At 36.9% G+C, this 12,221-nt stretch overlaps 1 protein-coding gene across 4 annotated transcripts in view; it reads left to right on the forward strand.

Moving 5' to 3' along the window:
• The window catches only part of RABGAP1L (RAB GTPase activating protein 1 like), a 367,897-nt gene that overhangs the window by 191,106 nt on the left and 164,570 nt on the right, over nucleotides 1–12,221 (forward strand). For all 4 annotated transcript variants that reach the window (XM_084865199.1, XM_084865197.1, XM_084865196.1 and 1 more), the window contains exon 14: nucleotides 8,652–8,765. In XM_084865199.1, the coding sequence (XP_084721325.1) occupies nucleotides 8,652–8,765 (114 nt within the window). The remainder of the gene's footprint in view (nucleotides 1–8,651; nucleotides 8,766–12,221) is intronic.

Raw genomic sequence — 12,221 nt, forward strand, 5'->3', positions numbered from 1 at the left:
TATGAAGTAGAAAATAAGATGTTAGTCTTTCTTAATTTATTACTCCCAGAGTGTTTTAATGTAAAGAAAGAGGATTTGTTTTTTCTCTCTGATTGAATATGACATTAAAGACCCTGAGCCTATTAAATGCCATAATCCAGTGATACAATAATGAGGAAGGAATTTCCTGATTCTTGCCTAACCTTGACTTCAATCTACTACTTCACGCTATTTCACTGAGAAAGAGTTAACATTTAAACTGAAGTAATTTCCTTCTAGCAGGGTTTTGGACACATTATCTGATTTATCTCACTTTTAAAATACTGATTTTAAAGTAATATGGAATTTGAATATATCCTTACCTTTTTTTCTTTTCATATAAAATGAAGTAAAACTCAGTGAGAAAACCCCAGCTTTCTGTAGTGATGACTTTTGGCAATTCCAATAGCAGTAGAATTTCTGATTTCTATTTTAAGATGGAAACCCATTTCAATTTTTTTTCTGTAGTTTATATAACATCATGGTATACATTTTACTGTGAAAATTGATTTAGAAATTTCTGAGTCTTTATCATCATCTTAGATTTTGTTGCTAATTACTTCCTTTTGCTATCATTCTTGACTAAATGAGGTCTGAAAAGCGTTTAAAACTCAAAGCAAAATATGATAAACTTTGAGTCTCTTTATCATAGGAAGTATATGCTTACCATCTCTGCTTCTCTTATTTTGATTTATTGAACATCCACTTATTAAGCACCTAGTAAAGACTCAGGCACCAGGGAAACAAAGATAAATATACTTTTACAATAGATGTGGCAATTAAGTGAGGATATTCAGATATGGGTACAATTTAATTAAAAGAGAAGTGGTAGGAGTGGAAGTTCATGCCATTGAGAGTGAGAATATAAAAGGACACCTGATATATGGAAAATTCTGAATTGAGTTTTTGGTTTGTTAAGTTTAGATGTGGAATGATAGCTTTCTAAGACTAGTAGTTCCCAAATAACAATTTGTCAACTTTTCCTGGCAATATGATATTTGCAATAGCTTCTCAGATGATTCCGATCATTAGTAAGGTTTAGAATCTACATTAGTAAAGATTTAGGAGAGAGAAAACAGATGGTAGCTGAAGTCATAGGAATGGGTATGATTTCCCTTGTTCTTGTGCACAAAGAACAAGGCTGTGGATGTAACACCATCCCATGAAGAGTAGGCTCTACAGAAGCAGTTCTCAACCTGTGGGTCTCAACCTGAGAACTGCTGCTGTAGAGCTTAAGACCATCAGGAAACACAGATAATTACATTCTGATTCATTAACAGTAGCAAAATTACAGTTATGAAGTAGCAACAAAAATAATTTTTTGGTTGGTGGTCACCACAACCTGAGGAACTGTATTAGGCCGCATTAGAAAGGTTAGGAACCACTCATCTAAAGTGATGGAAGTGGTAGAATGCTTTCTAAAATGATTAAAAATTATCCAACCTGTAAAAATAATAATGAGGTTTATACATGGTCAAAGTTATTAAAATTATAAAATGTAATTATGAGGTGAAAATAGGCATGTTTTTCAAATGCTGGTTATCAGAGATATTCTTTAAAGTTTTGTGGACAAGTGGATGTTTTGTTCTTTTTAAACAATGGGTAGTAAATATGGAGTTGTTAAAATGTTTATTTCAAAAGGGTTTAAAGGGCTGCTTTAACAAAAATCATAATTAAAGCATAAATGCATCTCACTTTGGACAGTAACAGTGTAGAGTACAGTTATTGTGCTCATTCTAACAGTAGTTGCAGGGTTTATCAATCATTGTCCGTTGATAGGAATTTCCAAGACTGTCAAGTGTCCCAAATGAACCTTTATTTAGGGACAATGAGTAATCAGCAACCCTGGGAAGGAGGTCATGTTTAAATATGGCCATAGATTCATCTAGTAGGTATATTTGGACTCTAAAGGTAACCCCAGATAGTCATCATAGAGAGTCATCTCTAGCTCTGACCTAGATTTTTTAGGAGCTCAGTGATACTCAGTCTGGGCTTCAATGCTTCTTAATCTCCAAGTTCGAAAGGAATTCTTTGTTCTATTCAAACCTTTTCCACTCCAGTCCTGTACTTCTTTCAGGATCAAGGTGTCTATCATGAATATTGGCTGGTCTTGTAAGTATACTTCCTTCTCTCCCCTCCCTTTTCCTTTCCCTTAGGCCTCACTGTTGTTACTCTGCCTGAAGAGATTTCCTAGAAGGCGAGACCAGAATTTAGCTTGTGTTTTTGACCTTCCTGCCAGGCTTTGATTCTGAGACATTTGGGAGCATCTGTGTGCAATACCCTCAGAACAGCTTGCTCACAATATGAGATACTTGACATTAATTTTATTGCTTTCATATTACCCCACTTATGCTACGGCTCCCACCTCCCCCAAACCCACATTCAAGGAAGGAAGACTGGCAGTGATCCAACCTTTCTGTGTTCCTGTTTCCAGATCCTGATTTTAGAAGCATATTTGAAACTGGATACACTTTTACATTTTCTCCTTTCATCTCTGCCTCTTTGGATTTTTGGTAAACATCAAGGCAAATCAATCAGACCTACCACTGCACACCCATCTGCTTTCAGGGACATGCAGGCAGACCAGTTTGTGATGTTTACCCTAGATCTAGCTCCCACACAGAACTAAAGGAGGATCCCTGTGGAGGAAGGATAGATAGAAGGCACGTTCTAAGGTCAAATGTTTTAAGCTCTGAATCATTTATCTGCCGACAGGCGGTGGCTAGGCATGCTCTACATTGGCATTTTTAGTGACACTGACAAGATGGCATGGGACTTCTAAAGCTGAAATGATTTTGTCGTAGATGAAAAGTGAACATGCAGTTCTTCTATGGATTTGACAGTAGGGACTGATAAAAAAGATGCTGCCATCGTTGTAGAAATGTAGCAAATCAAGGTAAAGTCAAGGTGTTCATTTATCAGGACATTACTTCTACACTTCACCTGGCACGAAGGTCACATGGGAAAACTGCCATCCTCACTAAAATACCTTTCCCGCTGTGCGCAGCCCAGAAATGGTTTCATAAAAAACACTAGGCTATGGCCATCCATACTTGTCTTCCTAATACTTGATGACACTTGAATGTTGTGTTCATTTCGTGCTCACAGCAAACATGTAAGTGATGATTCTCTTCGAATAGGAATTAAGAGGATCACAGACTGTGAGGGTATATACATTATATTGGAAGAACAACTCATGTGATACCCTTGATAACAGTTTTAAATTGAACCTACTTACAATGATCAAAAGTTAATTGAGCTGCTCTTATCATACCTCTTAGAGATGGTTTTAGACTGATCTTCAGCCAGCTGAATTATGTCCTTTGTTGACCATGGATTTTTTTTTTTTTTTTTTTTTACCCTAGAGATCAGCATCTTTTTAGAAGCTTTTTAGTGTTATGACCTAGTTGTTTGGAAATTAAAGAAAACTCTTAAAATGTTAACTAAGTATAAATGTATCTGGTGGTAGTGTCAGGGGTGGGATGGAGGGAGTAAAACTCAACTTTTAAGACTTTCTTCCAAATCTTTCCCCACTACTCCTAATTTCTGATCTGACTCATCTTTTGTGTGTGACCTAACCAGACCCCTCCTTAGGCACAATAGAGGACGATCTCAAGGACTTTGTTTATCAGCTAGGTTACATTCCTGGTGGTGACAGTCCTAAAGGGAAGCCTCTCCATAACTATGACTTTATCCTTTGCTTGATCCTCTGAAGCTAAACTTTAAAGTCATGATACTAAAGTGGAAGCTGCTCTGGCAAATTTAGCTTCCACTTAACACTATCCTTTCCATCGCCTTCTGAGCTTGTGTACATCTTTCTTTATTGCATCAACATATGCAAGACTGGAGCCAGAGTGTCTGTCAGTTGATAAAAACATCACTTTATTCAAATAATTATTCATTTTTGCTTTTATCCATGGTTTAATAGAAACAAGGATAATTAGGACACATAAAATACAGGACATGAAATTCAGAACAGGGCATGTATTTCATTATACCATTATTCTCAAAATTCTAAGGTAATTGGTTTCATAATCATAATGTTCATGACATCCAAAGAAAAACAGTTATTTTATTATTTAGTGTGTACAAATACAGAAAGATGTTAAAATGTATATTCACCAAAATATTTAAACATTTAAATGTGATTCTTAAAGAAAAGGGGAATAATAATAATTATTTTCATTTTTTTCTTTCTTTAATACTCAGTTTATAGTAAGCAGTGTGCTAAGCACTGTATATTCATTATTCTAAACGACATGAATTTGGTGTTATCCCATTTTACAGATGAGGACACTAATGCTAAGTGAGATTTAGTAAATTGTCTGAGATTTCTTACTTATCAAGCAGAGGAGCCAGAAATAGAACCACTGAGCTCATCTGGCTCCAAAAGCTGGTAATCCAATATCGAGGCCTGAGGATCAGAATCTGAAGTGCATCTACTGGAAAGTAAATGCTGGGTCAAGTAGTCAGTCACTGGATACTGGGGAAGTAGCTGCTCATGAAGAGTGACTTTCTTCTTTTCATTCTGAACATGGATGGTAGGACTTAAGGAGACTCTTCTTATGGGATCCCTCCAAGGAAATGACCTCATATCAGTTTTGGCTGAGCTTTACAATGTTTTTAGCCATATACCTAATTAAAGAGTAACATGCTAATTGATTGTACATTTGCGATGCCCACCAGCCAATCAGAAGTGAGTATGCAGATTAACCCAACAAAGATGGTGGGTTAATTTGCATAAGCAGGTGCTGAGTGGTCGGGGGTATTCCACACAACCCCAGCCACTTTGGGCAGTGAGGGAAGGCAGAAAGGCAGCTCCGGTCAGAGCGAAGGTGGTGCCGGCAGCCATGGGAAGGAAAGCCCATTCCTGCATGAATCTTTGTGCATCGGGCCTCTAGTCCTATATAATAAAAGTCTAATATGCTAAGTGTCCAGTCATCTGATCATCTGTTTAGCTAATCAAAGCGTAATATGCTAGTGATATACCAAAGCCACTCAATCACTCGTATGATGTGCACTGACTACCAAGGGGCAGACACTCCAACTGGTAGGTTAGCTTGCTGCTGGGATCCGGCAGATTGGGACTGAATAAGATGGGCTGGAAATGCCCTGGAGCCCTTCTGTAATCCCTCCTTGACTGGCCAACCTCCTGCATCCCTCCCCAGTCCCAGTCATGCACAGGTGGGGTCCCTTGGCCTGGCCTGTGCTCTCTTGCAATCCAGGACCCCTTGGGGGATGTTGGAGAGCTGGTTTCGGCCTGATCCCACAGGCATAAAAGGCTGATATGCAGATTGACAGAACAGCAGAATGACCGGTCACTATGATGTGCACTGACCAGTCACTATAATGTCCCTGACCACCAGGGGGCAGACGCTCAATGCAGGAGCTCAATGCATGAAGCTGGGCTCATGGCTGGTGAGTGCAGCGGTGGAGGCTGGAGTTTATAGACATCCCCTGAGAACTCCCAGATTGCAAGAGGGTGCAGGTCAGGCTGAGAGACCCTCAATGATTGCACGGATTTTGTGCACTGCTACGGAGGTGGGAGAGGTTCCTGCCACTGCCTCTGTGCTTATCAGCCATGAGCAGGCTTCTAGCTGAGTGGTGCTACCCCTGTCAGAGCACACTGACTACCAAGGGGCAGCTCCTGCATTGAGCATCTGCCCCCTGGTGGTCAGTGCACAGCATAGTGACTGGTCATTATGCTATTCGATCAATTTGTATATTACCCTTTTATTATATATTATAGGATGGTGAATTACTTGGCCTCTTTTGTCCTCTCTATACATTTTGCTTTTTGTAGAAATGACAAATAAAATTTGAATAAGACTAAAAAGAAAGTAATGAATATCAAAGAGAACAGTTGTTTTATCCTTCTTTGACAGTTAGGTTTGGTAACTCCCTGTCTCTAATATTTGTTGAATGGGTGAGGGAGTGAATGAATTTGGGGAATTAGGTGTGGATTCCTGAAATATATATACTGTTCCTGCTTTCAACAATATGGGTAATTAGTTTTAACTTATAAACTGATTATTTTTCTAGTCTAATACATAATTTCATTCATTTTAGTGTATTTAGAAAAGTCTCCTGTATATCTTAACCTTTAAGTGAACCATGTAACAATAGTCATTTAGTCTATAAAGTGAAGTTCCAGAAATTATTCCCTTAGAAACTGAGATCATTATGTAGGAAGAAAACTCTAGAAGCACATAAGTGTAGAAAGTATTTAAAGGTAACCCTACAAAGGGAAAGTTTATTAGGTAAGGAAAAGTTTATGATTTGTAATTTCATTTGATTTTTGCCTTTTTTTGAAAAACAACAAGGAAGATTCACATATGCATAGAAAGAAATTTCTCAGTCTTATGCAAAATTACTTTCTTGAAATTGCTCATCAGTTTCCCTTTTACTTAATCAGACTGTTGGTACCATTTAAACACAGAATGATGCCAAATGAGTAGGCAGTTACTTATAGTTCAATGATTTCTCTCTTTAACATCTTGAAAGCTGAAAAGAGAGTTATCCACTCGGCATATGTTTGCTCTTGAAATAGTCCAGCAATGGTAGTGATAACATTTTCATTGGTTATTTTTTAAAATAGTTTCCAAGTGGAAACTATTACTGTATGGAAAGAGAACCCTTCTTTTGGAGGACACCTGGGCAATGAAAACTTTCTTTTATCTGGTACCAGACTCCCTCCTTCTTCTCTAGACCAGACCAAGTAAAACTTATTTCATAGTGACTCTCTTTATACATTACTTTCATACTCATTCACCTTGTTCAATGCCCACCTCACCCTAAAGTATTCTTTATCGGTAGAAACTGTATTTACCTTGATAAATATAAACTTTCTATGTGTGCTTTTACTTAAGTTATGCTCTTTTTTTAAAATTTCATTTTTATTCAACTCTATAGTCCATTCCTGTAAACCATCAGAATTTTCTCTGGACTGATTTGCAATATGTTTTGTGTTTGCTAGCAAATGTGGAACTTTTCAGTCCGTGTCCTTTCTCTATGTGATAGAAGATCTAATTACCACCCAGCATGAAAGAGCAGCTGAAATGAAAAAGGCAGCAAGACAAGGCACTAGCTTCACTCGGAGCCAAACAGCTATTTCCTTTATGTATGTCTCAGCTAGAGAGCAAAGGGAAATACCATTCATTAAAGTAACTCATATATTAAACATTCTTTTCCTCCCTGGATTTAAACTGAAAGGGGATTCGTTCAAATCTTTATGGAAGCAAGACATTAAACAAATATTTTTAATTTTCTGTAGTATTCATTAAGGTATCCTTAAATTATGTGAAATATTTCCATCATCAGGGTTGTTATTGTCCCAACATATTTTCTTGACATTTCAACAGATAAAACCAACAATCTTTACAGAAATGAAATAAAATCAAGTGAATCATTAATCTTTTTTTCATAAGGCTTAGAATTTTACTCAATTTGGAGCTTTTGGATCCTAAATTTGGGGGGAAAAATAACACTAGATAGATCTTTTAAAAAGCATTTGTCATCTTAATATAATAGTTTTGGGGCTTTTTATTTTCTGGAATAAGTTGGGGGATTAACATCACAGTGGCAAAAGATTGATAATATTTTACTTTTTTAAATTACTGTGGTTTGAGTTTTCAGTTATTATATTGTCCAAAATTACAAAGGCAGAGGGCATGTATGGGAGTGGGAAGGGGGATTGGTAAGATATGTACACATATAATACCTTAATAAAAAAATGAAAAAAAATTACAAAGGTAGATACCATGTGGTATGGGGGCTGTGGAGAAACACTTTATTAAAAAATAGATATACGCGCCCTAGCTGGTTTGGTTTAGTGGATAGAGCATTGGATTGCAGACTGAAAGGTTTCGGGTTTGATTCTAGTCAAGGGCACATTCCTAGTGTTGCGGGCATAGTCCCCAGTTGTGGGTGTGCAGGAGGCAGCTGATCAATGATTCTCTGTCATCATTGATGTTTCTCTCTCTCACTCCCTCTCCCTTCCTCTCTGAAATCAATGGGAATATATTTTTAAAAAATAGAAAAAAAAAGAAATATATGTCGGTGAATTAGCAATTCCACCTTTAGGAACCTATTCTTGAACATATATGGATAAAAATGTTTCTAGTGATATTATTTGTAATATAAATAGAAAAAAATGCAAAAAAATCATTATTAGGAGAATATTAAGTAAGTTATGATAGCCCTAGCTGGTGTGGCTCAATTGGTTGGAGCATCATCTCATACATTGGAAGGTTGAGGGTTCGATTCCCAGTCAGGGCACATGATCAGGTTGGGGGTTCGATCCCTGGTCGGGTGCGATCCCCAGTTATGGTGCATGTGGGAGGCAACCAATTGATATTTCTCTCTCTCTCTCTCTCTCTCTCTCTCTCTCTCTCTCTCTCTCTCCATCTTCCTTCCTTTCTTTCTCAAAAAATCAATCAATCAATCAATATATATATATCCATATCCAGATGAACCTCATTCTTTTAAGTAGCTGCTCTTAGGATGAAATACTGTTCTTGGGTGGAAGGCATTGATGGGAGGGGCATATTTTTTATGTCCTGTTTGAATTTTCTTTTACCATGTATATGTGTTAGCTTTCATAATTAAAAAGAAATTTCAATTTTTTCTTTAAGGACTCCGCCCAGGAGAGTGTCATCACTCGAGACATTCATCGGACGTTCCCCGCACATGATTACTTTAAGGACACAGGAGGAGATGGCCAGGAATCGCTCTACAAGATCTGCAAGGTAGGGCCCTCGGCCTCAGGTTTTCTAATTGGTTTTACAGACTATCTTCAGGAACCCATCTGAAAGAGTCTGAGATTTCTTTCCGTCTTCCTTTCTTATGTGCACTGTGCATGTTCTCTGCTTTCCATGGAAACTTCAGTCCTACCTAGGTCCTGAAGGTATCTTTTTGGCTGCATGTTCAGTGCCAACTGTGAGGAAGAGGCACAGTATAGTCTCAGTTTGGCTCTTCTGCGAACAAAAGGGAACAGAAGGTCCGCTTCAGGCCACTGCAATAAATGCTCAGTGGAGTGCCCATCACTCTGCCCTTCTGACAAGATAATGTGACAGTTGCCTCAATTTTTTGACAGTAAGCAGGATTAAGAAGTACCGTGGCACCTGTTACTGATATACCCTGTGTTGTCACAGCGTGCATCTTCGTGCGGTTTGTATGTCCCATTTTGAAATCTTTCTTCTCCCTCATGGGTGGTAGGCCTGAAAGAAAACTGTTTTCCTGGCGTTCAGTAAATATGCTTGGGTACAAAATACTCTGTTTCTGTTAGTGGAGAATACTCATTAGAATATTATTCATTCCTGTAGGTCATATCAGAAGTACAGAATGAAGTTAATTCCTCAAATTGTCAATGCTAAACGAGGCCAAAGACTCAAAAATTATGAAAGCATTAAACAAAGTTGCCCCTTTCCTCACACTTAAGTTGCCCTACGATGTGCGATGGGTTTACTCAACGTTCTTCTCATCTATCATTGCAATAGAGGTTAACCAACAGTGAACTATCCAGAATCTTGTAAAAATATGGAGAAAAAGCAAACACTATGACTAATTTGTAAGTTAGATAATCAGTTCCTGAATAATCAAAGTTAGCCTTTTAAGCATCATAGATGAGCCAGTAAGTAATCAGAAGTATACTCACCTATCGACATCATTGTATATTTACTGTTTTTTTTAATAGCACTTATAAAAACACTTGCCTACATATGCTAACCAAGCAGGATTGATATTTAATTGTGCAAAGGGCTCAGCTTTCAGAAAGTCATCCTTGCATGTTTGTGGGTTAGCCCTCCGCTCACTCCTGTCTTGTTTAGTCTATATTGTCTTTTTTTTTTTTTTTTTTTTTTTTTGGTCTCCTGATGGCCTCATTTTTTAGGATTGTAAATATATACACTATCAGAAGTGCATAAATAACTGAAAATCTGAGAATGTACTGATTTCTAGAAAGTGATACATCTTTTAGTTTTAAAAATGTCAAAACCATCCAACACCACAAAAAATGTATAATGTATTTATTATATGCTTATAACAGGAAAAGGTAATTTTAAAAGTATTTTTGATCTGTTCTGAAATTCTACAGGCTAATTAGATTCTGGCTTGTATAAGGCAGATATCAAAATGTATATAGTTTCTAAGTTTATTTAGAAGGGCTTGGCTTATGGAATATAGAACAGCATTTTCCCCTTAGTGTTGAGTATGTTTTCAATCCAACAGTGACTTTTCCCTCAATTTTTCTCTGATTGATGCTCGATATTTTTTTCACATAACTAAACAGATGGCTCCATGTGCTTGCAGCCTCTGACTTAGTTTTGCTCTATTGTAGTAAAAACAGTATTTGCCTCATTATGTAATATTTAGAGGGAAATATCTAAAACATTACTGAACACAAAGATAAAAGTTAAACAGTTGGTAACACTTGCTTTGGTATTACAGGCTAATAACCTAACCTTGAATTCATTAAAAAAAATATTCATTAGTAATTTACTCATGTAGCATTTTAGATTATCAATATAGATTTTGAAACATAGTTTTAAAAATTTATGTTTATTGTTGAAATTATTATAGATGTTCCTTCCCCCCCCGCCCCATTAACCCTCTCCACTCCTTCCAATTCCCCTCCCCAGACCTTCACTGCACTATTGTCTGTCCATGGCAATTAGACAGTTTTAAAAGCTTTTTTTGAGTAAAGAATATTATAAAAATGTAGCAGTAAGATACCTTAATTGCTGACTAAATTGCACTAAATTTTGTGAAAACTGCAGAGAACAAAGGAACCATATTAAAAACATTTTAAAATTCAAGATAGTAAATATAAATTGCTGAGGGTTGTAATATTGTACTACAATATGAATTACTTAAACATAAGTTTACAACAGCTTTTGATAATGGAGGAGAGCAGAGATGAACATATCAGAAAATGTTTTAGAAACCAAAATTCACTGGAGTCCTACCATATGGAGTCCTACCACTTGGTTTGTCATTGACACAACTCCTCTTCCTTTTGATCTACCATGAATTAGCAGTCAAGTGCTCATTGGTGGTGATAACTCACAAATTGCACAGCATACTTAATAATTTAGGATTGAGTATTAGTCTCAGGTTTGTACATCCTATTTCCTTTGCTTCTTGCATTCAGTTTGAACCATAGTCTTTCATTTTATGACTGCCCCATGTCCCCAAAAGCTATTGTGTATGACTTTAAAGCCACAGAGTGTGACCTACCTGTTCCGTCATTTTAATTTCTAGAATAATATCCAACATTATACTTCACACACTCAGCGGTATACTTTTGAGTTACATTCTGGATACCTTGCACAAAACCAAATAAACATTCATAATACATTGATATAAAATCAGCCATTTTGTTATATAATCTGTAAATAATGATAGTTTTGCTTCTTCTTACCAATTTCTTTTCCCCCCCCCTTAATCTTTTTTCTGTCTTACCACACTGGACAGAATCTCTATTATAGTGTTAAAATGAATACATGTCTTACTCCTGATTATAAAGGATCAGCATCTAATGGTTTGTCACCAAGAATGGTGCATCTTATTAAAATGTGCATCTTGTTCACATCAGCAACAGTATAGACCTTTAAAAAAATATATAGTGCCTCCATGTGCCTTATAATAATTTCACATTTACAGAGTGCTTTCACACTTACTACCTCATTTATTTCTGACAACTCCTCACTCGTAAGGCCTATATGAGACTTACAGTATACTCTGCTCTTAAATTGAGACAGAAGTTAAGAGAATTTTAATTACAATAAGTGTTGAAACTAACTTTGGTTTCAAGGATACAAGAGTCTGACTTTGCAGTTGAAGTTTTCTGTGGCTCTGGTGAGATGACAAATGACCTGAACTGTCAGGTTAGAGGGAACACAGTTAAAAACCTGCTGTCATGTTTTAATGGCCCTGTCAATTTCAGCTTTTGCCGTTTAGTATCATTTTCACAGTAGGAGGAAATCAAAATGGTTCAAAGATTCTGATGTTGTCATAAATTTATGTGTGGAGTTGAACTGGAGGTAGAATAGTAGAATTCACAGGATTCTGAAAATGTGAAGGTTTGGGCTCCCCTTCCTCCCACCCTTCCTCCTTCCTGTCTTTCAATAACATGTTTTAAAATAGTGTCCTTCAAAGGAAGAAAAATGTGATGCCATCCCAGGTGTCTTTAGCACTTTTCTAAT

This window comes from Pipistrellus hanaki (assembly GCF_964339955.1).
Source record: "Pipistrellus hanaki genome assembly, chromosome: 18".
NCBI classification, from domain to species: domain Eukaryota; kingdom Metazoa; phylum Chordata; class Mammalia; order Chiroptera; family Vespertilionidae; genus Pipistrellus; species Pipistrellus hanaki.